The sequence below is a fragment of the Carettochelys insculpta genome, chromosome 26 (assembly GCF_033958435.1).
Source record: "Carettochelys insculpta isolate YL-2023 chromosome 26, ASM3395843v1, whole genome shotgun sequence".
NCBI classification, from domain to species: Eukaryota; Metazoa; Chordata; order Testudines; family Carettochelyidae; genus Carettochelys; species Carettochelys insculpta.
In genome coordinates this window covers 1,507,063-1,531,281 of record NC_134162.1, presented here as the reverse complement: position 1 = coordinate 1,531,281, position 24,219 = coordinate 1,507,063, and the positions used below count along the sequence as shown (strand labels likewise).

Sequence of the window (24,219 nt, the reverse complement as noted above, 5' to 3'; positions counted from 1 at the left end):
ACTCCAGTATAAACCGATCCTGTTATGCTCAGTGCTCAAGTGTAAAGCAGTTTAACTACTGGATTAAACATAGTGGTGTAAAGCCCTGCTTTTGACACCCATGCAGCATCTACAACAAGGGGCTTGCAGGGCAACTACTTTTGATGTCCTCTTGAAAATGTTCCTGTGGTGGACGGATCCTGCTCAAAAGCATGTAAAGCCCTTGGGGAAAGGGAAGATGGCTGAGTTGTGGTGTCATCAGTATGTTAATGCTTTTCCCTTCAGATTTAGATTTTGTGTACTTGGTATTTGCAAGCTGTCTGACAAAGGTTGAGGACAAAATACCTATTTATTACTTAACCCATTTAAAACAGGTGTTGTGTTGGGCTTTTGTGTAACATTCAAATAGAGTGCAAGAGATTGGGCTCAACGTGGGCAGCTGGGTGAAATGCTGTCTTGTTACACAAAAGATCAGATGGGATAGTCTAATGGTCCCTTCTGACCCTTAATTTATTAATCTTTAATTACACTTGCTGTAAAGTAACAAATGTAAATGCAAAAAGAGTGAGTCTTAGATGTGTAAAGCTTGGCTACAAAGAGGTACTCAAGAAATTTAATACAAATTAATGAAAGGTGTGGATTTCTTAAATTGCACCCATTTGTGGATGCTGATTCAGAATGAATGTGGGCTTAATTTGGTGTACATAAACTCAGACTTCAGTACTTAGAACCAGTAAGCAAGTAATACTCTGCAGTTGACCATTGTATTTATTCCATCTCATGGGACCAGTAACTCTAACTTGCTCTGGAGATGTTACAATATCAGACTTGCTGTTTTAAGCCAGGGAGTTGCTGTGAAGATCCGTTAAGGAAAGATGCTAGGAGAAGTGGCATAATTAGAACCAAAATATTGCAAAACTAAGCAACAGTTTTCATTCGATTGTCCTGTGCTGTTGAAAAGCATACTGACTCAGACCCAAGGCAAATAGACATCAGCAATTTTTTCTTCAATCTTTTGTCCCATGCTCTATCCTAATTCCAAGAATGTCCACTATCGCCAAGTTCCTCCTATCTTTCACACTTTTATGGGTGGCCCCTTGCGTGGAGTGGCCCATGCACCATTGCACTAGTGGTCAGTAGCAGGGAATGCTGATTTCCGGTGACAGAGGATTAAGGAAGTTAGTTTTTTGGAAGGAAATAGTGAGCTGCATCAGACACCAATGGGCACTGAGCCCACAGTTATTGATGATGAAGTTAGTTTTTTGTGGGCTTAGTTTTGGTAAGGAAGAATATTTTGGTAAAGGGCAGTTAGGGTGAAGTTCAAGTATGAAATTGGCATAAAATATCGATGCAATTTCTGCATATCCTGAAACCCCCCTCGAAGATACCAGGTAACTAATGAGGTCAGTGAAAGTGCAGAGTTTGAGTTACAGCTACTGTTTTTCCGTGTCTAAATCCAGAGCATAGAGAAGTTACTGTATGTTGTTTAAAACTCACCTTTTACATTATGAATAGAAACGGAGAGGGAGCCATGCTAGTCTGTACACTATCAAAACAAATAGCAGTCAAGTAGCACTTTAAAAGGGACTAACAAAAAAATAATTTATTAGGTGAGCTTTCATTTATTTAAATATTTATTTTCATCCCCTTTTGGAGATGCTGAAAGCCTGAAAACTTTTTCAGAAGAAGTCAAAAGTGACCATAACGTAAAAGAAAAAAACAGTCAAGTAGCACTTAAATTATTTTGCTAGTCCTTTTAATTAGGTGAGCTTTCATGGGACAGACCCACTTCTTCAGATCATGGCCAGACCAGAACAGACTCAATATTTAAGGCACAGAGAACCAAAAAACAGTAATCAAGGAGGACAAATCAGAAGAAAAAAAACTAGTCAAGGTGAGCAAGTCAGAGAGTGGAGGGGTGGGGGAGGAAGGTCAGGAATTGGCTTGCCTGGGGACCTTCCTCCCCCACCCCTCCACTCTCTGACTTGCTCACCTTGACTAGTTTTTTTTCTTCTGATTTGTCCTCCTTGATTACTGTTTTTTGGTTCTCTGTGCCTTAAATATTGAGTCTGTTCTGGTCTGGCTATGGTCTGAAGTGGGTCTGTCCCATGAAAGCTCACCTAATAAATTATTTTGCTAGTCCTTTTAAAGTGCTACTTGACTGTTTTTTTTCTTTTACGTTATGTTCACTTTTGACGACTACTTCTGAAAAAGTTTTCAGGCTTTCAGCATCTCCAAAAGGGGATGAAAATAAATATTTGTCCTGCCTCTCCCTCCTTAGCCTACAAGAGCTTTAACCAAGAACTTGGCTGGTCTGTCACATTTTTCAGTAGCATGCCGGTAGAAGGAGGAATTGCCTGCTCTTCTACAAGCTTCTGGCTTACTTATAAAAAGGGAAGTGGAAAAACTTAAGATCAGGTTTGTTTTACTTCGGTATTCCTTTAAAAGTGCAAGCATGGCTAAGTTAATCCATCATAGAGGCATTTTACCGGGTTGTATGGAAACAAATACACCAACTGTTTTGCATGGGGTACTATGGAGGAACAGCAGGGGTTCTGACCCCTAAAATAAGAGGCTTATCGAGCAGTCTAATTTGAGAGCTCGCTTGGACCAGAAAGCCAGATGCTCTGTTCAGTCAGCTGCAAACTTCAATTCTAGTGACCACCTGGTACATCTGTGTGGGTCTCATTTGTGTAGATACTTGCTCAGCCATGGGGCAAATGTGGCTGCTGTGAACAGTGAAGGAGAAGTTCCATCTGATCTTGCAGAGGAAGCAGCCATGAAGGACCTGCTTCTGGAACAAGTAAAGAAACAAGGTAAGCCAGCTGTGGACTTGAACGGTCTTCCTTTGGCCCTTTTAGGGGCTTTATAAGGAAACTGGATATACTAGGCGTCTTGATAAAGCTGAAATCTGGCCCAAGGAGAAGCAGAACAGTTCAACTTTGATAGGGTGTTAGAATACTTTTATAAAACATGTTGGGATATCATTCACAAATTATTAATGCAGTACTTAGTTTCCATTCTTCATCCTCTGCAACGGGGGTTCTGCAAAAATCCATCATGGTTGAAAATGCTAATGCATCATAGAGTATCTGTTTACTCTCAGGTAAAGTTAAATTCAGGTCTCTGATTTCTAGAGTAGGTGGATGCAAACCACTGATTTATTATCATTGATACAAAATTATCAGCCACAAAACTTTGATTTGAACAATTTTTAATCTTGTTTTGAACTTTTGAGGCTACATTTTTAATCAAGGGTTGAGTCTTATTAGTTCATAACCATTAAAACAGGTAGGTTTACATCTAAACAAGCCTTTACATTTAATTTACTTTTTGCTAAGCAGGATGACATATGAGAGCTATACACATTTATTTAATCAACTTGAAAGTTTTAACATTTATTCAGATTCCTAACTTACTTTTTTGTTAGAAAATGTAGACTCTTTTTACTTGCGATTTGTCAAGGTGCACTTTAAGATCTTTATTAAGCTACCCTTAATGTTCTGGTGATATAAGGAAAAACAAGGTTCCCAAAACATGTTTTGCATTTAATGTTGATTTCTTAAACAACACAAGTACCATCTGTTAATGAATTGAAATGGTTGTCTGGTCACACAGGTGGCTGTGTTAGTTTGTATGTTTACAAAATAGAAAAGCAGTCCTGTAGCACATAACTGATGAACAGAACAAATTATTAGGTGATGAGCTTTTGTGGGAAAAACACACTTTTTCAGATCTGGAAAATTCTGATCAATTTCCAGAATCACTTTTCCAGATCTGAAGAAGTGGGTCTGTGCCATGAAAGCTCATCACCTAAAACATTATTTTGTTAGTCTTTAAAATGCTACAGGGCTGTTTTTTTGGTTGTCCGGTCACCCTGTCCTGCAAGGCTTTAGAAACAGGAGATACCACCCTTTCTCATGATTTTATTCATTGATTGAAAAGGGTATTCTTCCTGCTTTTTGAACTCCAAATTGATTTCTCAACTCTGAAAGAAGTGGTTATTGAACTGAACTAGGCAGATAAACTGAAATGAAGAAAATACTTCGTATGTTCAGATAAGGGTACTACTGTCAAATGCTGGTTTAGTGCTTCAAGAAACCCTGGCTATATCAGTGCTTAGTCAGCGACATCACATTTAGTGGTCTGACTTTGCTGACAAAGTTTTGAAAAAATGTATTGTGTGAATATTTTTCTTCAATTAAAACGGTTTTAATAGTACATTTAGTCCTTAAAAATTAATTTGAAACGACAACGTATAAATACATTCTTATTTTAAAAATAAACAATGAATCCAGATCCAATTTGAATTTTTTTTAAAAAGGACAGCTAATTGTTCTTTATGCAGCCAGTTGGAATCTGTGATAGCAAGAGTCCTCAGTGAAGTTACAAGGCCATCATGTTATTCCAAACATGAAAACGATTGCAACTTGGATTTGGGTTTGATTATTGTTCTCCAGTGGAAACAGCAAAGGGCTTGTCTACCCAGGGCTTTCTAGCAGCTCCCCTGTTTAAAAACAAATTGTCTGCATGGTTTGATTTGGTATGAACTGTACTGATGGAAGTTGCTCTTTAGTGCAGTGAAAACACTGGTGGTGTGGGTTAGTGCCGGTAGTTATGACACAACCTCCCCGTATATGCAAAACTAGCTTGGTAGACTGACTATCTCTACACTGGTCTAGCTAAGCATACTCAGCACATCACCACTGGAAGGTTGCACTGTCTCACAAGATGAAGCTCTAAAGAGCACTAAAGATACGAACCTGGGTTATCTGCAGCCTTGGGAAGGCACCATTTTCTTTGCCACTATAAGGGTTAGAGACTTACCTTTTTATTTAAAAAAAAAAAAAAGAAAAGGAAGCTTAAAGTTCAGTGCTAAACGGAGCTGGGCCCCTATGCTCAAGCCCTGCTTAGGAAGAAACTTGAAAGCCTGCCTAGAAGGTTCATCAAGAGTTTTGAGTTTTACTGCATTTCCTAGAAAACAGGAACCATTTCACTCTGCTTCATTGTTGCCTGGCTTACTAATGATGATGGTGCTGGAGTAGTCCTGTATACTAGAATGAATCGAGCCTTAACTCATACATGCAGCTTAGGTGTTACATTGGCTGTTGTGTTTCTTACTGATCTTTTGTGGCAGAATCTTGTGTGGCTCCATTTATTATAGGAATGTAATGAATCCTGTTCCCATCCATGTGACCTCATTTCTGTGATCACTTCAACACATCCCCTGTTTCTTTGCAATATAACATACTGATGGCAGTGAGTTTTGGGCTGTTATAAGCTTGTTTATCAGCAGTTTTCAGGATTTTGTTTAACCGTGTAAAGAGGTGTCTGAGGTGCATCGCAAAAGCTGTACAGAATGGATAAATGTGTGTTCAAGTTTAAGACCGATCTTTGGTTTTTTGTTTTTTTTTTCAAGGTTGACCTGCATTTTTGAGGGCCCATTCCTTACACCCATAGTTGACACGCTGTAGCAAGCAATTAATTATGAGCTGGCTTGATGGAGTTTTTCAGTTTTTAGTATTACAGTAATATCAGTGAATTCTTTCCATTTAATGGCTTTGTTCAGGAGTTCCCTTACATCCTAGGAAATATTAGTGAGCTTGAGGGAGACGTTGCAAAATAGCCAGAAATGTTCAAATTGTTCTGTTGGAGATTCGACTGCGTTTGTGCAGCAGCTTTGGTTTGCTTTTTGTTTTCCCCTCTGCGATCTGCTTCCCCAGGGGTGGACCTGGACCTGGCAAGAAAAGAGGAAGAGCAACAGATGCTTCAGGATGCCCGGCAGTGGTTAAACAGTGGGAAGCTTGAGGATGTAAAGCAGCCTCGATCAGGTGCCACTGCTCTTCATGTAGCCGCAGCCAAGGGCTACTCTGAGGTGATGAGGTAATGACTTTGTGTCAGTGGGATGCGTTTGGTTCTGCTGTAGAAAGGGCCTTATTTGAGGGCGAGGTTTGTTTTGGGGGTGTGGATGGTACAAGGGTTAGGCACCCACCTTCCGTTCAATCTTGGCTGTTTGTTATAAATACATGCAACCCAAAAATGCCTAGCCAAAGCTCTTGGAGGATCTAGCGGTTCCTTCTAATTTCAGTTTCACTCTAAGACCTGTGCCTCCACTCTCCTTTGCCACCTGACATTGGGGAAGAGTGGCAGAGGAGCCAACCAGACTCCAGTCTGTAGTGGCAGAAGCAACCAAAGCAGGGGCCTGAGGATATTCCCATTAAAACTGTCAAATCTTCTCACCTGTTTTCTGTCCTGAGCTGATTGGCTGTTTGCTCTGGCCATCCCCCTCTCTCTACCGCCGCACCTGCCCCTCTTACCCTCGTATTCCCTTTGTTCCATGTAGCTGATCCACCTCCTAAGTAAACCCACCCAAAAGAAGAATTAAAAAGAGCTAATATATTTGCCACCATCACATTGTTGACTTTGCTGGTACGTTGTATCCTATCCTCCACTCTGTCTCATCAATGTAAACAACCCTGTCTCAGGCTGCCCTGTGTTCTGCCATCTCTCTGCATCCATCTACAAATAGTAAGCTCTCTGGGGCAAGGACTGTTTTTATTCTGCTGTTTACACACCCTGCACAGTTCATGACTGAGGCTTCTCAACACTACAGTAATAAAAAGTAATATAATATGAACTTCTGTGGAGTTAATTCATGATAGTGAAGAGTTGGGCGTTGCTAGTTGCTAGTCTGTATCATCACAAAACAAAAAAGCAGTCCCATAGCACTTTGAAGACTAACAAATGTTGTATTAGGTGATGAGCTTTTGGGGGACAGGCCCACTTCTTCAGATCTAATCATTTTGTTAGTCTTTAAAGTGCTACAGGTCCACTTTTGTTTTACTGCCACTGAGGTATGTACCAGTTATGTGATATTGAGGTTTACTCCATTTGCATGTCTACGCGTGCGCTGTAACTTAAGCCGCTGTCACGCTCTTTCCTGTATTTCTGCTAAATAAGTTAAATGAGTCATGTGAAATGATTTGAACTTCTCAGCTGAGGGAGAAAAGATGCCAGCCAGTCCTCTCACCCTTATTCCACTTAGCGCTGCTTGCAGTTTTTGTAATGCAGGGGTCGGAAACCTACAGTCTGTGGGCCAGATACAGGCCACAGCTTGTCTGTTTCTGGCCCCTGAGGGTTGGGGCTCTGGCCCCTGAGCAGCAGGGAGCGCAGAAGGGTGTTCCAGCCCTATGGTCCCCTCTCCCCATGTTAGAGCACTAGTGCTGGATCCCTGCTGTAGGGAGGAACTCCAAGCCTCGTGGGGCATGTGGGCTCTGCCTGGGCAGGGGAGACAGCACTACCCCACCCCACCCCACCCCACCCCGCCTTGGGAAACAGCAAACAGGAAAGCCCTGCCTGGAGGCTTTCCCCCACTGCTCCCATTGGCCAGTCACAGCCAATGGGCACATTGGGAGGGCGTGCTGGGAGTGGTGGAGGGTGTGGCGCCAACTGTGCCAAGTAAGTGCTCCATCCCTATCCCACTGAGCCCCCCCATTCTGTCCAGACCTCCCATCCCCACCCCATTCCTGCACCATCGTTTCCTCCGGCCCAGACCATCCATCCCCAGCCTGCTCCTTCGCTCTCCCTCCCACACTAGACTTGTCCGCAGTCTGCAGTGGACGGTAGCCAGCTTTTTGTGAGAGTCCCTTACTGGACCATCTCTACCCATAAGTTGCTGGGTCTTTGGCCTTTCTCTGCCAAGCAGAAATGCCGCTTGGTCTCCTTGCAGATGCAGGCTGTTTCTTGGTGGGGCTGCAGCAGTGGTGCACTGTGGCTGGACCTCTCCCAAACCTTCCAGTTGCCCCCAGTCTCCATGCGTTGGCAAAACATTACTCTGTTCCTTTAATTCCCTCTGAATCCTCTGGCACCAGTCGTTGGAAGATAGCATATTGGACTTGTATGCACCATCTGACCCAGTATGGCCAGTTGTATGTTGTTTGCAAATGAAAACAACCATACAAATGGCCTCATACTTACCATGCTGACCCTCTGTTTGGCACTTGGCATGAATTCATTCTCTTTTTCTCTCTCTCAGGCTCTTGATCCAAGCTGGGTTTAATTTGAATGTCCAGGACAACGATGGCTGGACTCCTCTCCATGCTGCTGCTCACTGGGGAGTGAAGGAAGCTTGCACCATCTTGGCTGAGGCGCTCTGCGACATGGACATCAGGAACAAACTGGTGAGTGTTTGCAGCTTTAGTGGTACAGCGACTGTCTGGAACTGGGGTCTGCAACCTGTGGCTCTGGAGCTGCATGCAGCTCTTTAAGGACAGCTTTGTGGCGTCTGATGCTATAATTGGATAAATGGTGAAGTCTAAAAGCCTCCCATGAACAACTCTTATTTAAATAGCAAATAATAAGTGATCTTGAGACACTGGATAACACCCTCTAATGTCCTCCAGAGAGAGAGAAGGTTTGGGAGTGAAAGTCAGGAAGATGGTGGTACAAACACAAATAAAGTGTGAGGAAATAGAATATGTAAAAAGTTTGAATGTCCTACATGTATCGTGTTACAAGTCTCTGTAAGTGCACTGTTCTTAAAATAGGGGTCACAAAAATTTGATATTTACCAAGGATTGTCTCATTCGCGTGCATTGCGGCTCTTGAATTATTGAGTTTTTTACCGAATTGGAAAAATGGCTTTTCTTGCTGTTTTGATTGCTGACCCCTGGTGTGGAAGAAAGGAATGTACTGCTCTGCTAAAACTACCTTTTCCGTGAGGAGCCCTGGTCTCTGTTAAGTCAGAGATGAAGTGTGATATATATAACTCTACAGAGCAATGTGAGCAAAACACTTTTGCCCATTGCTCAGCCCAGCTGCCTGGTAGATTACATGAAGACCATCTCTAGTTACCATGTATAAACTATCAAAACCAAAAGCAGTCAAGTAGCACTTTAAAGACTAGCAAAATAGTTTATTAGGTGAGCTTTGGTGGGACAGACCCACTTCTTCAGACCATAGCTGGTCTGGTCTGGTCTGTCTATGGTCTGAAGAAGTGGGTCTGTCCCACCAAAGCTCACCTAATAAACTATTTTGCTAGTCTTTAAAGTGCTACTTGACTGCTTTTTGTTTTGATAGTGTGGCTTCCTCTCTGTTACTATTCAACATGTATAAACTGTAACTAATTGGAAACTAAGAATTTAAAGACCTTTTTTCTGAGACTGCTATGTGCTCTAGACTTGGGGGAAAAAGGTAGGCCATGAGTGTAGAGACTGAGAAATCCAAGAGAGGAGAGTATAGAGCATCTTCAGTTCTGTTTTAAAACTCGGCAACTTAAAAGTGAACAAAAATTTACCTTGTTTACACATACACAAGACGTTAATGAGAGCGCTTTAATTGTAGACACGTAGCTGAGATGGAAAGCCTGGTTTTATCTGTTCGGTTCACTCTGACCATCTTCCTCATATTAGCTGGAGGAACCTGCAGAATTCTTCAGTTGTGAGGGTAGGAAGCAAAGAGAGAGTAACTTGTTTTGCTGATTCACTGTTAACTTTAGAATGACACACTGTTAATGTTTAAAAATGTTGTTGCCCATGGAACTCCCATCCTGTTCTTCTGTTTCTTTCCTGTTGTTTCTGAACTCTGAGTGTGAAACTGTTTTTACCTGTCTAAACTGCTTCCTGCCTGATTGATTCAGTGCTGTGATATCACGGCCACTTCTTCGGCAGTGGATTGAGAATTTAGCTGCTAGAAGAACATCAGTGAATAAATCCAGGCAGGAGGCTTATGCTCATGAGAGAACATATTCACTTTTTTTTTTTTTTTTAAAGCTTCTGGCTGAGTTGGGCATTGCCTCCTTGTGTGAATGAGGAACACAATAACATCTGCTTGTAGTGGAAATTAATTGGAAAAACTACACTTGTGATTCATTAAGTTCATTTTAGTTTATATATCACCTAAGAACTGATCCAGCACAGAGAACCATATAGACGCCTGCAACCAGGTTTCTTTCTGTTGTTTTGGGACCTAATTTGCAAAGTTCTCTAATCCTCGGTGGCTGCCTCGGTAATTGCTGCAGATTGGCGAGGTTCTACTGCCTTATTGCTTTGCAAATAAACTCTTTGGAAGTTAAGTGGGCCATAATATCTTTAGTGATCTGACTATGGGATGTACATTCTCGTAAGTCTTCATTTAATCAACAGCCATCCGGTTTCATAATTAATGTGATGAATAAGGTGTCTGAGTATTTTACTTAAAATGATTGTCTAGTATCATTGTCATTGTCTCTTTCATTACGTTCCAACGTGGCCTTCCTGCTGATTTTATATTTTGTATAACGGTTTGGGACGGAAACTTGGTCCTGTTGATGGCTACATTGACTGATTTGCAGGTGCTTATTGTGCCCTGATGAATAGGGCAGCTTGAGGTCCATCTCATCCTTAAGATATACATTTTTTTGGAGTGCACATAATCAAAATGCAGCAGCTCTTGCTGCTCAGTTGAAGCATGGGACCTCACTCTCTCTGGCTACGTCTACACTAGCACGGATCTTCGAAGTGGCCAGTTCAGAGATTACTAATGAGGTGCTGAAATGCATATTCAGTGCCTCATTAGCATGCTGGCAGCCGTGGCTTTGAAATTGCTGCGTTTTGCTGCCGCGTGGCTCATCCACATGGGGGCCCTTTTCGAAATGACTCTGGGAATTTCGTAATCCCCTTATTCCTGTCAGCAGAAAGAATGCATTTCAGCACCTCATTAGTAATCTGAGCTGTACTTGTAATAATGGTGAGTCTGGCCATGGGTTGCATTATAAAGTTGCAGCCGCTGCTTCCAGCCTTTCCTAGTTTAGAAATTAATTGGGTGCTGCAGAATGACACAGATGGTGTCTTCTCTGATATCCCTTTCCATATGTCACCTGGCCCTCGAAGGTCCAAGCAGGTTTTTGGAAGTGGTCTCCTGATTGCAAACTCTAGCAGTGACGGCTATCAGAATTCATTTCTCTTCTCCGCTGATGAAGAACGCTTCTCACGTACTCATGAAGCACCATCTTTGTGCTTGTTTTCTAATTGCCCATGTTATCAGGGTCAGACTCCTTTTGATGTGGCTGATGAGGGACTGGTTGAGCACCTGGAGATGCTGCAGAAAAAACAGAATGTGGTGAGTTTTTTAGCTAATCTCTTCCTTGGTTTCTAACTGGCTTTCAGTGCATGGGTAATCTAACATTATGTATGTGCACACACTCAGAGATACAGTGCCTCAGTGGAAGCATGAAATGAATTATCATTTTTAGCCAGTTGGGAGATATTAAACATAATGGCATACTTAAAGTTCCAAAACCTGTTTGTTAGAAACTCAGCTGTAGGAAGGTCAATAATTTATCAACATCTGGAATTCTAGACACTCTAACCGTACAGCTACATTCATGTATGGATTTATCACGGTCCCTAAACCTCTTTCTGGGAGGTACTTAAATTGTAACTCGGGAATGTTTGGGGTTACTATAACTTGTAACTATAATGCTACATAAGGAAAGAGGATTCAAACACTATGTCCTGCTGTTTTCTGAGCTGGTATATTTCTTACTATATGGGCTTTTAGTATAAGAAGGCTGGGTGAGGGAGAAGTAATTGGTGAACCCCAACATTGGGAGAAATTTAGTAATTTCAAGCCCGCGCTAAATAGCATGTAATCTTGTGATGGGAGTAGGAACCTTTTGGAGAAGGTGGTGTGTGTAGCAAGTTGATAACAAAAAGTGTGGGTCTTGAGATCAAGGTAAAACTACCTATATTGCAGCATTAGTCTAGGTTTGCATTCCTTCCTAGTTCATCTCAGACTTGCCTCTTGGTCATTGATGTCAGCAAAATCCAAGCAAGTCAAACACCCAAAACCAATCACAAAGCAAACAAACGAGCCAGATGCTATTCAACATGATGGAATTAAACCAGTATTACTTGAGAGAGAAAAACAAGCAGTCCTGTAGCACCTTAGGCTGTGTCTAGCTTTCGAGGAAATGTTGGCAAAACATACACAAATTGCAGTGTGCAATTTACATGTGATTTTTTTGCTGACATCTCTGTCGGGAGAGGCTTTTTGAGATTTCCTGAAGGAGTTGGCCAGCATGCTTCCATCACTGTGTAGATTGACACTTGAGGACAACTGCGCTCCTGCCCCCACCTCCCAGTTCTGCACATGGGCTTGAAGAGACAGGGCAGTATGTCTGGGGCAAGCATCTGACCCTCAGAGTCAAAGGGGACTCCCCTCCATCCGCATCGTTGCTGATCTCCATTGACTTTCCCATGAAATGCCACTTGAGTGTAACCATGGGCTTGTTATCCACCTTATGCTGTTCTAGAAATGTCTGGTCATGATGCGGTGTGTTTGTAGATGTATATTTGCCTGTCGAATTAAGCAATGATGAAGCAGTTAACAAGGGGGGGTGGAAAAAACTCTGCCCCTCCTTCAAAATTAGGTTAGGGATGACTCTAGTCCGATGAGGAGCTACTTGCGCTGATGATGCATGTTAAAACATGACCATTCTTCTCATACCTCTTCACAGTTGCGCAGTGAGAAGGAGATGAGAAACAAGCTAATTGAAGCTGACATGAATGGCAAACTGCGAAGTGGACTCTTCAAAAAGTAAGACCCTCCCCCCCACTTTCGAATCTTTGTCTAGTATGATGTAAAATGGGGATCAGATATTTTCATGCCCAACTGCCCGTCCAGCTGCATTTGTTCTCACTGCTTTCAGAGGCCAGCTCTGTATCGATTTAATTTTATTGCTACAGAGCTGTGACTTTTGGGGACCCCACAACTGTTGTTGTAGCTCTGTCTTTCCTGCAGTCCCCTCCATTCCTATCTTCCCGTTCTAGCTGGTTCCAGCCTCTGGCTGAGGACTTGGTGATCTAATTTGGAGCCTGTTTAGCTCAGCTGGAGGCAGCACCCTAACAGAAAGCACTATAGTTTGCATTGCTCCCTGCTGACTGGAGCTCTCCCTGTCAGCATGAGGAATTCAGGCCTGGGAATTGCATCCATAGCAAATGATAGGGTTAGGGTGAAGAAATGTGTAAGGAGTGTTTCTATGCTTGCCTATTCTAGGTGTAGTGAATTATCTGCAGGTTCCTTAAGAGTAAAGGCCAGAAATAGCTTGCTTTCTCCCTGGTTGGCACACCTTAGAAACTCCTATTTGTCTCAGCAAAGAGAAGATTCTTTACGAAGAAGACACTTTGAAGTCCCAGGAACCAGAAGAAGAGAACAAGGAATCAAGCAGTTCCAGCTCTGATGAGGAGGAAGCTGAAGAGGATGAGGCTTCAGAATCAGATGCTGAAAAGGAGGCAGGTAATACATAATGCAACACAAAGGTTTTAGCTAATTTTAAAATAAGGCCTCAGCTAGGGAGTCCCACTCACTGTTTTTTTCTAAGGTTGAAAGCATTTTAAAAATGTTCCTTCAGCTGAGCAGAGCTGCTGTGAAATCACTTGGACTGGTATAGCATAGGGTAGATAACTGTACAGTAAGAGCTTTTAAAAATGGAAGACCTGACTTCATTGACCCAGAATGTATTTTAAAACAGCTTCTCACTTCTTCAATGAGAAGTTAAAATTTTGATCTCAGTACCCAAAATGAGAACCGGTAGAAGACAAAGTAAGGGTTAATTTAACGTGTCCTGCCCTGTCCGTTCATTTCATACTTCTGTAATTTACCTGTAAATGTCTTCAAAGAGCCTCGTAAGCAATGCAAATGTTGGTAATGCTGCTTGACAGTATTGACTTCCCATGGTCTAGCAAATTCTCTGGTTCGGCACTAGTCAGGTCCTGAGAGTGTCAGACTAGAAATGTTCAATCTATGGTTTAAACCTGCAGCTCCTGTCCCACACTGCAGAGAAAGGTGGCGTGTCCTGTGACTACATCACACTGGCAGCTCAGAGTCCTGTCATCAACCAGTATGCCCTGGTCTTTCGCTTCATGTGTCGCTTCCAACTATGTCCCCAGTTTATAACAAAAATTCTTCCCCTGTGCTTATTTACTTGTCTTTAATCCTAGGTCTGGTAATGCATTCAAGTCTGCAGTCTCATAATTTGCTCTCTTGTGCACTTTCTATTCCATTTCCTTTGTCCTTTAGCTAGTGAGGTGCTTGGAACCAAATACTATATTCTAGGGATAGAGGCATCTCTCTGACATAGCGTGGTGAGGTGAGTCACAGGGATCCCCTTGAAACTGTGACCAGATGGTGAGATCATACCACTGAGCCTGCCTATTTGCCCTCTGGGGTTGTCCCAGCACCCTGTCCTGCTGAGGCATAAGCTTTGGTCTCTCCCAGCAAAGGTACAGAATTGAGGTAAGTCCCAGCAGAATAACACAGACACAGAAGACAGCTCAGTTCTGGGAAGGCTCAGTCTCAGGGATTTAACAGAGCACCCTTGTGCACAGCCCCAGTGGCATCAGACTCCCTGACAAACCTGTCTTATACCATATAAAAGTTTTACACAGAGGAAGCTAGTAAAGTCGTTCACCCCCTTTATCAATGAGAGATGCATAGCTGTTTCCCCCACTCCACCCGTAACAGCTATTTACGCAAGGCTTAACCATAAGTGATTTTATGAAGTATAAAAGTAGGATTTAAGTGCTTGCAATTAATAACAGATCAAAGTTAGTTACTAAACTGCAATAAAACAGACTACGCCAGATAAGCCTAATACATTAGGACAAGTTATTACACATCATAATTTTTCACCCTAGTTCTTATTTCAGGAATAGCCCTTCTCAGGTGAGAGCTCTTCCTTTTGACTGACAAGAGTCTGGTAGCTTCATCCCCCACCTTTTGTTCATGGGCCTTTGCATTTGTCCTCTTGTGGTAGGGAGAAACCAGCTCAAGACAATCGTTTGCTTCTCATCTTTATACAGTAAACCCTCGATTTAACAGGCTAATGGGGGGTAGGGATGTCCATTAAACCCAGAAATCCATTAAATCGGAAGGTTTACTAAGACCTACCCCTGCTAGGCTAAAAAAAAACAAACAAACCCTGCTACGCCCCTGCTACTGGAGGGAGCTGGAGCCCAGTGCCACTTGTGCTGAAGCTCCCCAGCAGGCCACACAGCTGCGGGGAGCTGCCAAATGCTTTTTCCACTGGAGTGGGGCTGTACGTGAGCGCACTCTGCTGCGTACGTGCCCCACCCCTGGTGGGAGGAGTGCATACTGGCTCCAGTGGTTGGTAAGTTTTGTTTTGTTTTGTTTTGTTTGGGGGGCAGGGAGAGGCATGATTTAGGATTTTATGGACCTCAGTTAAGCAGGCTTTGAGAGCAGCCAGGGTCTGGCGGACGTCCATTGTTTCTGAAGTTCGCAAAATCGGGGTCCATAAAATCGAGGATTTACTGTATAGAATGTCCTTGGGGCATGAAGTCTTTGTTCAGTTCTCCCCGCCCCCAGGGAAAGCACAAACTTCAAGACGGATTCCAGCACCAGGTGGTGTGGTCACCTGTCTTTGCAGGATAAACCATAATCCAGGGTTACAGGAAAAACCAGACTATTCATGGTTCATTACCTTCAGCCATTGTGTTCTTTGAGTACCACTGATGGCTTTCACTAAAAGACTGAGATGAATGAAAAGGTTTACAACTTCATGTTTCTAACTTCACATAGAAGAATGATACGTACCATTCAGGGGATTACCAGCTCTCCAAGGATAGGTTACGTACCCCAATTTGCATAAAGCACATTTAAGCTGTGTGTATTCAGAAACACATTTCCATAAAAATACGAGGGTACAGCGTTGTGCATAGAAATCCAAAAGCCTTAACATGGTGCAAGCTGGAGCATATAGAGCAGTTAGGTAGCCATGAGATCTGGGTGCTTTTGAGTTAGTTTATACTTGTCAGTCTCCAAAGCGATTAGATAGACCCAGCTGTGCAGAGAAATGCAAAATAAATGATTGGCTTAGAAGTCCCATCATCTTCCCAGCAAGAGCTATGCCCACAAACCCACGGTTGATATCCAGCAGAACCAAGTCATTGTATCCCTTGTATGTTTCAGGCGTGTGCACCACTGTGTGTAATTCCGTGTTGGAGGAATACTTTAATGTAGTTCTTAGCCTTCCTGTCTTCCAAGAGTGTAATGAATGAAATTTGCGTTCTGGCCTCAGGCACTCCGAAAAGAAGAGCACTTTGCCTGCTTGCAGAGAAATAAATGGCTGTGGAGAAGCATGCAGGCAGCTGTAACCGCTTACCGCAGAAGTGTCTCGGGACGGGGCAGGAATATCTTTTGTTCCATGGCTAGGCTTGAGGATGTTTCCTTTTTATTCTGAGTGCAAGCATGTAGAATGGTCCACTGTTCCACAGGTTCTGGGTCTGTGTATTTGCACATCACAGTGGTAAAGAGGAGATGGCTTAGAAATGCAGCATTCAAACACCTTGGTTTTTTTTCCCCCCTTGTCTAATGTTGTAGAGAGAAAGAAAGAGTCCTTTGCCAACCATTCTGGTCATGAACCCAGGACTAGCATCGCTGAACAAATACCACCCCCAGAGCATAACTCCTTCATTACATCTGCCAGAAAAGTAAGTGAATTGGGGATTGGCGTGGAGTCCAACAGAGCAGTTTATTGTTGCTTTAAAGCAGTTGGCTGTGCTGGAAAACAGATTTTCTTAAACTGGTGTTCAGAGTTACAAGGCTTCCCAGTCAGATACTGTTCTCTCTCTGGTTTAACAAAGATACACAGTTAACAGCATAATAGTCTGGGATATGCTGATTTATGGCTTGTGTGCTGGCTTTCCATTGTCACCCTCTGCAATAAATTGGGCCATTTAAGAAACACGTTGCTGCTGCTTAATGCTTACTCCTGGTTCTCTGGCTGGGAAGGAACCCACTGCTTGTTCGGTAGCTGAAGCAGTTTTGTCTACATTTGTTCCCCAGCGAACTCTGTTGAAAGCCGCCTTTATGGAAGGCGCTGGTAAAACTCCTGTTTCTGCGTTTCGTGGCAATAATTATAATCCAGCTGGCATTGAAGCACATCGCTGAAACAGCCATCCAGGTTACATAGCCTGTCCCAGATTAGAAGGGAATGTATGGGCTATAATGCTACAATAATGACATAGAAGTGAGTCTGCTTGTCATTTCTCTGGCAGCGAAACACCCAAGTGACACTCGCTATAGTTACTGAGACCTAAATGTCTTCTGACTGGCAGGAGCCATGTGTGCTGATCCTTATGTGTGTTCCATGCATAACTGAGACTGGAGAATTTGCAGGTAGTACCTGTTGATCCGCGTGTGGGCCTTTGTGCTTTGTATCAATGGTATAAGGAGAGGTGCAGATTGGCTGCTTCTCCTTTGGAGTGCTGTCCCTGTGGGTGCTGCATGGTAGGTGTTGGGCTCACCCAGTACCACAGAACAGAGACTTTTCCAAGCAGCAATGGGAGAGGCTGCGCTTGCACAATCCCAGTGTGCACTGTTCACGCCACCAGGGATAGCGCATGCAGCTCTGCTCTCTCCTCAGTTCCTTCATCGCCGCCCTTGGCTGCGGACAGAATGTGGCTCTCTCCCTTCTCCTCAGATCTGTAGTTAGGAAATAAGCTATAGTTAGTAATTTACTCGTGTACATAGTTCTACCTTTAGAACACATTCCTTAGAGCTATTTTAAAAAAGCGTCTGCGTACAGTAGAACCCTGAGATAAGTGCACTTGAGTTGTGTGCGTCTCGGGTTAATGTGGCTGAGTGGCGGGGAAACTTACCAGTGCTTCCTGCACAAGGTGTCACCTGGCTCCCTGCTTCCCTCTGCTGGCTGGAGTCAGGAAACTGACCAGGGCTGCTGCTCTGGTCAGTTTCCCTGCTTCTGTCAGGGACAGCAGCCTCTCTGCTCCTGTCTGGGGTGGCAGCCAAGAGTCAGACTGCTGCCCCTGGCAGGAGTGGGGAAACCAAGAGCCAAGAGTCAGGCTGCCACCCCTAGAGGAGCTGGGAAACTGATAAGCGCTGGTCAGTTTGCTACCCTGTGAGCAGGGGCAGCCCAGAGCCAGGCTCTGGGCTGCCCTCCCCTGCCCCCACTCTCAGGAGACAGGAAGCTTGAGTACCCCTTTTGACTTATGTATTTGACTTATGGAGGGTTGCACAAGAACACAACCCCCATACAAGTCAGGGACCTACTGTGTTTATATAATTTAGAAAGAGAGAGAGAGGGAAGACCGGGGAGGACAAACCTTCTTTCTAGTCGGTTTCATGTCCCTTAGATCTAGTTTGTGCACATGGCTGTTTGTTTTGTTTTTTTAAAGAGAGAGAAAAGAGGAGACTAGATAAGGATATTAAACAGTAAAGAACAATAACAAACAAATCATTCAAAGTGATAAAGAAAGAACCCAACCATGTCCCTGTCACTGGGATTCAATAAATGCTCAAAATGTCAGCACTCCAAATCCTGCCTCGGAGGGGCATTCCAAATGTATTTGGTGCCTCCGGGAGGCACGCGTTCCTCACAAATGCCCTAGCTCTAAAGGCTTATCAGCCAGAGCCAGGAAGGATAGGGAGCTAAGAGTAAAAATGCTCCTCTTTGGAAAAAGGGCTCCAGCTGCTGCCTGAGTCATTTCAATGCTGGGCAGTGTCCCTTCTGTCAGGGACATCTCCCTTCTAAGTCTTTCCCTGTATGCTCATAGCCAAGAATGAGCACTGGGAACAACCCGGGAAGTTCAGGCACACAAAAGCCCAAGCCCACTTCTGCTTCAAAATCGAAACCCACTCCACAGTGAAAGTGGCTCCTGTGCTGCAGCACGGGGAGTGCCTGAAGGGCTCATAGAATCGCAAGCGTTACCAGTGCTGGCGAGGAACCTGTGGTGCCACAAGAGCAAGTTCAAAAACCACCGCAGCAGCGGCTTTCGCGCACACCACACAAACACGTGTTCCCTCAGAACCGTAGCCCTCGGTCCTTCAGCAAGGCACCATGGCGGGCATTATATCGCATCCCCTATCTACCTTGCCACAGGGACGCGGTCAGTGGCTGTCTCTATTATTACAGGGCACTATTATTCATCTCTGGTCCTGCTGCTTGGCAGATCACAGGGACCGTTTACCCAGGACTAGTCGCATTCCAGAAGCCCTTTTATCTCCACGTTCTCCGAGAACAAATAGATATTTCGACTGGAGAAGCGCTTTGTCTTCGCAATGTTCTCGCCCGGTGTAAGCCATGCCGCGCATTATCATTATGATCTCCGTCACATTCACAGGAGCCTTCCTACTCCAGACCTTGGTCCTATCCTTTGCCATGCCACTACACTGGCCCTATTAGGGCTCGTTCAAAGGCACCCTCTGCTCCTCCACCACAGCACCAGCCATCACCTATTTTGTCAGTTCCTTCTCAGAAGCAGAAAGAATTAGAGATGCACGATGCCCACCTGCCCAGTGATGTCAAATCATGATTCTCCTGGCTCACCTCCACCAGAGTCTGCCATCTCCCATGGAAAAGCAGTCACCCATACAACATCCTTCCCCGATGACTTGAACAATTCCTGGACCTGTTTAAGGGGGTGGCAATCAACCAGGATCATTTTAACAGAAGTACTCGAGAAAAAGCACAAATCTGCAGCCTCTTACAACTACCAGAGTAGCCCTACTGCTGGATGAGGCTTTAGTGGAGGCAGCAGCTGAGGTCTGGAAAAACCCTGCTGCAGTCACACCTACCTACAAATGGGCTGAGAGAAAATACTTTGCTCCAGCAAGGAGCATGGACTTTTTATTTCTAAACCCACAGCCTAACTCCTAGTGGTAGGTGCTGCCAATCGCAGGGCAAAATCTTCACTATACAAAAATGCCCTTGCTGGTAAGGAACACAAGCACCTGGAGCTATTTGACAGAAGAGTTTATTCACCTCTATGCTCCAACTACATATAGCTAATAATTCTGTTCTATTAGCCAATCATGACTCTGACACCTCTCTGCTGATAGGAATAAGGGGACTTCGAAGTTGGCGGGGTCCTTCCTGTCTGGACGAGCTGCAAGGCAGTGAAATGCAGCAATTTTGAAGAGCCGCGGCATTTTATGAGGTGCAGAATGTGCATTTCAGCGCCTCTTTAGTAATCCTCAAAATGGCCATTTGTGTGGCCATTTCAAAGTTTTGTTTCAGTGCATATGTAGCCCAGGGTAGACAGCTCTTCAATTCTGACTTGTTCCCAGAGGAATCCTCTGAGCACCGTCAGTCCCAATCACTGGGATATAGTACATTCTGGATGGACAAACTGTTTACCTCTTTTGGGTAGGATATTTTCATCTTACCTCATCCTCTTTCACCTCCTTTCTGGTTGGCCCTTCTGAGGGGGCATCCCTTCAACAGAGGAGAAGAATTTACTCCTCTTCCTACCCACAGGTTGAAGTATGAATCCACCAGTGCTGCCAATAGAGCCAGCAGTGCCCTGGGTGGGCAGATCTTTCATCCACCAACACACAACCCAATCTGCCGAACTAGAGATTACTTTCCACACAGTGCACAAGAAGCACATATAGTTACTGGTGTCCTCCCCAACTGCTCCCTTCACTCCCCCACAACTTCTGGCGGCCTCCTCTCCTCCCAGGGACCACTCTGCCAAGGAAATACTCTGTTTGGAAGTGGGCTGTCGCCTCCAGCGAGAGGAGAGAGCAGAAAAGGGGAATCTTTTGGGGTCGGTGGACCACATAGAAATCAGTTAGGGCCATAGAAGTGCGAAGCACAAAAAAAACCCCAACCAACCAAAAAAAAAAACCTCAACTTGATCCCTCACTGCGGGGGGGGGGAAGAAGACACCCCTCTGATTCCCCTTACACAGTGGGCCCAGGTTTGTAGCTTCTGTGGGACCCCAGGCTCTGAGGTGGGGCCCAAATGGAGAGGCTCAGTGTGGAAGGGGGCTGCCAGGAAGCAGGCTTGGAATGTGGGGTCTGGGTGGGAGAGGGGTGCAGGAACAGATTAGGGGTGGGTGGCCTGGATGGGAGGGGTTGCAGGAGGAGACTGAGGTGTAGGCTATGGGCGATGGCGCTTACCTGGTGCAGCTCCCCCACCCACTCCCAGGCATCGTCCCTCATGCTGCTTTGTTTGCCTGCCATTTCCAGACGGGGGAGCGGGAATGGTGACAGCCTGTGGAGCCACCAGGCAGTGCCTGTGGGCTGGATCCAGCCCCAGCTTGCTTGACTTTGGTATGTGAGGCTCTGAGCTCCAAGACCCCACCCTGCAATGGGCCAGGTGTTGGGGATGGGAGCCCTGAGCCTTGGGGGCCAGACCCACACGGTGCGCCGGGAGTTGGCCACTTGTGACACAGACCAAGAGCCACCACAGCATCAAAGAGGAAGGTTCTACTCCCTGTATTTGTCTCCAGGAAAAAAGGAGGAGGGAGATCCATTTTCAACCTGTATCTGCTGAATATTTTCAACTGCAAATCCTAACTCTGTACGTGCGCATTGGCATTAAGTCCATCCTTAGAGAAGAGCATGTGGCCTGCAGCTCTCAACATGAAAGATGCTTTCTCTCATGTGGGCTTTCATCTGCCCCACAAAAGGTTCCTCAGTTGGGGCCTACAGGAAGGTCATCACAGTAGAGGTAACCCAGATGAACCAAAAGAGCTGTACCAACTTCCCATACCTGAATGAGTGGCTCTTAGTGGGCAGATTGAATCAGGAGATGATCAGCAATGTTGTCTTTGTTCCACTTTCTGATATCCTTAGGCATCTCTGTAAAAAGTGTACTTTAAATCCCAGAAAAACCTTCAACTTGGTAGAAGCAACCAACCTGACTTCAGCCAGGGCCTGCCTCCCTATGTTCATGTCCTGAAATCAGTCCGTAACTCTCATCGCCTATATACCTCAAAGTCAAGGTCTGCCTTTCTCAGCAGAGCCACATCATCATATCTACTTGCATAACACCATTCACCATGCTTCCCTTCCCTGTGCAGGCTGTCTTTGGGCTGTTTACTCATTAGACAGATGTTAAACGAATACTAAAGTAGTAATCTCCTGATGTGGTGGAGAGGTAGATATACTGGAGGGTAGAGAGAGGGTTCAGCGTGACCTAGACAAATTGGGGGATTGGGCCATGGTAAATCTGGGGTTTAACAAGGAGGAGTGCAGGCTTTCACTTGGACGTAAGAATCCTAAACACTGTTACAGGCTGGGTGCCAACTGGCTAAGCAGCAGTTTGGCAGAAAAGAACCTGGGGATTACAATGGATGGGAAGCTGGATATGGGCCAAAAATGTGCCCTTGTAGCCAAGAAGGCTAGTGGTGTACTGTGCTGCATTAGCAGGAGCATTGCCAGCAGGTTTAGGGAAGTGGTTATTTCCCCTTTATTTGACACTCGTGAGGCCAAACTCGGAATATTGTGTCCAGTTCTGCCCCCCGTCCCCATTACAAACAGGATGTGGATGCACTGGAGAGAGTCCATCAGAAGGCAAAAAAAAGATTAAGGGGCTGAAGTACAGGACTTATGAGGAGAGGTTGAGGGATTTAGGCTCATTTAGTCTACAGAAGAAAGTGAGGTGGGATTTGATAGCAGCCTTCAGTTGTCTGAAGGGGTGGGTGGGGGCGTTACAAAGAGATGGAGAGAGGCTGTTTTCAGTGGTGATGGATGACAGAACAAAGAGCAGTGGTCTCAACGTGCAGTGGGAGAGGTCTAGGTTGGGTATCAGAAAAACTATTTTGCTAGGAGCGTGGTGAAGCACTGGAACGTGTTACCTAGAGAGGTGGTGGACGCTCCATTCCTAGAGGTTTTAAGTCCTGGCTTGAAAGCCCTGGCTGGGATGATTTGGTTGGGATTGGTCCTACTTTGGACTTGATGACTTCCTAAGATCTCTTCCAACCTTGTGATCCTGTGGTAGATGAGCTTGAAGCAGGTGCAGGTTGGGTGTTACCTTTCTTTGTGCACACCAGATGAGACCATAATCTGTATTCCACTGCCTGCACTCTTTTCCCTCTGCTTTGGATCATGACTGGATTCCCGGTAGTGAAGGAAGTGGTGAAGTGGTTGGTCCACACCTCCCCTTACGTCCTGGGAATGCCAAGATGCAGGCGTAGACACTACTTGCAGATTCTCTTGTCTCAGGCACAAGGATCATGGGTATGGTCCCAATCTGTACTATAGGTATGGTCTCAATCTGTATTCCACACATCTCAAAACTTCCATTTGCAACTGATTCACTCTCATATCTTGCATTCCTTTTGGTGGCCCTGTGCTTAATACTTCAGGTTCATACACTCAAGTGCAGATTGTTCTTATGTGCCAAATATTTTTTTAGAGACTGAGCTGATATGTCTGAGAGATGTAAGTGGCTTCATGGTTAGTCAGGAATTTTCATGTGCTAGTAAGTTTAGCTGCTTGCCCAGAGCAAATAAAATAGTGGCTCTCAATGGCACAAATTTACTAAACTGGGCAAGTGGTGAGGTAGAAGAGACTGAACAATTGAGTAGTGCAGTTAATTTTTTCCATGCAAAGCACTGCAGCTACCTCAAGCCAATGAGCATCTTCTAGGCAAAGATGGAAATGACAAATCTCAGTAGCTTGGGGCTTTTGATTTTGAAGTGGCTTAACGGAGAGTTAGGTGTGTGTTTTGTAGACAAATGCCTTGTGTACACACGTTAGGTTAACTGAAATCCCTTAATTAATGATAGTTCAGACTTCTGCCCCTCAAGTTTTTATGCTCGTCCCGTGTCTTGCTATCACCAGGCTAGATTTCCTGCCCGGAAGTGTTGGTGTAGTGACCTCACTGTCTTGTAAGGTGGCCTCCATGAAGTGTATGGGCTAAGGTGATCTGGTAGCAGCTAACTTTTTTCTCCTCGGAGCAAAATCTGTTCAAAACCACGTTAAAAGAACATTGATTGCGGAGTTAAGTATCTAAACCTCAAAATGCCTTAACTAAGTTCTCGTGAGCTGACTAACTCTACCCCTTTGTAAATATGTATTGTAGTGATGTTAATAGAGTTCATACTCCTCAGGGACGCATCTCTCCTATAAGGTTGCAAATGAGTAGACTGAGGCAGACTGAGGAGCCTTCTTGTAGTAGTATTTTCATGAGCTCTGAGATACGTTGAATAATATGTTGGTACAAACCTGCTTCAGGTTTTCAACTGAAACAATTATGGAACAGTTGTATGTTTTGAGAAGTAGTATGTGATTATATAGCTGCAACCTCTAATGAAATGAACGCACACATTGGGGTTTCATGGTGTCTGATATGAAATACTGGCATTCCTGTGCGTTGAACTGCATAAATCACTTGTGCCTCTATCATTCTTGAGTTATGCACATTTAAACACATGCTGATAAAACTTTTCATATCTCATTGTTTTATTCCCCTCTTTATTCTTAGTAGAACTG

The 24,219-nt window shown here is 44.5% G+C and overlaps 1 protein-coding gene across 3 annotated transcripts in view; it reads left to right on the top strand.

The window, feature by feature from the left end:
• Positions 1-24,219, top strand: part of PPP1R12B (protein phosphatase 1 regulatory subunit 12B) — a 188,092-nt gene that overhangs the window by 41,231 nt on the left and 122,642 nt on the right. For all 3 annotated transcript variants that reach the window (XM_074977280.1, XM_074977284.1, XM_074977281.1), the window contains exons 3-9: positions 2,677-2,795; positions 5,703-5,862; positions 8,015-8,159; positions 11,002-11,076; positions 12,476-12,555; positions 13,112-13,254; positions 16,357-16,466. In XM_074977280.1, coding sequence (XP_074833381.1) covers positions 2,677-2,795; positions 5,703-5,862; positions 8,015-8,159; positions 11,002-11,076; positions 12,476-12,555; positions 13,112-13,254; positions 16,357-16,466 — 832 coding nt within the window. The remainder of the gene's footprint in view (positions 1-2,676; positions 2,796-5,702; positions 5,863-8,014; positions 8,160-11,001; positions 11,077-12,475; positions 12,556-13,111; positions 13,255-16,356; positions 16,467-24,219) is intronic.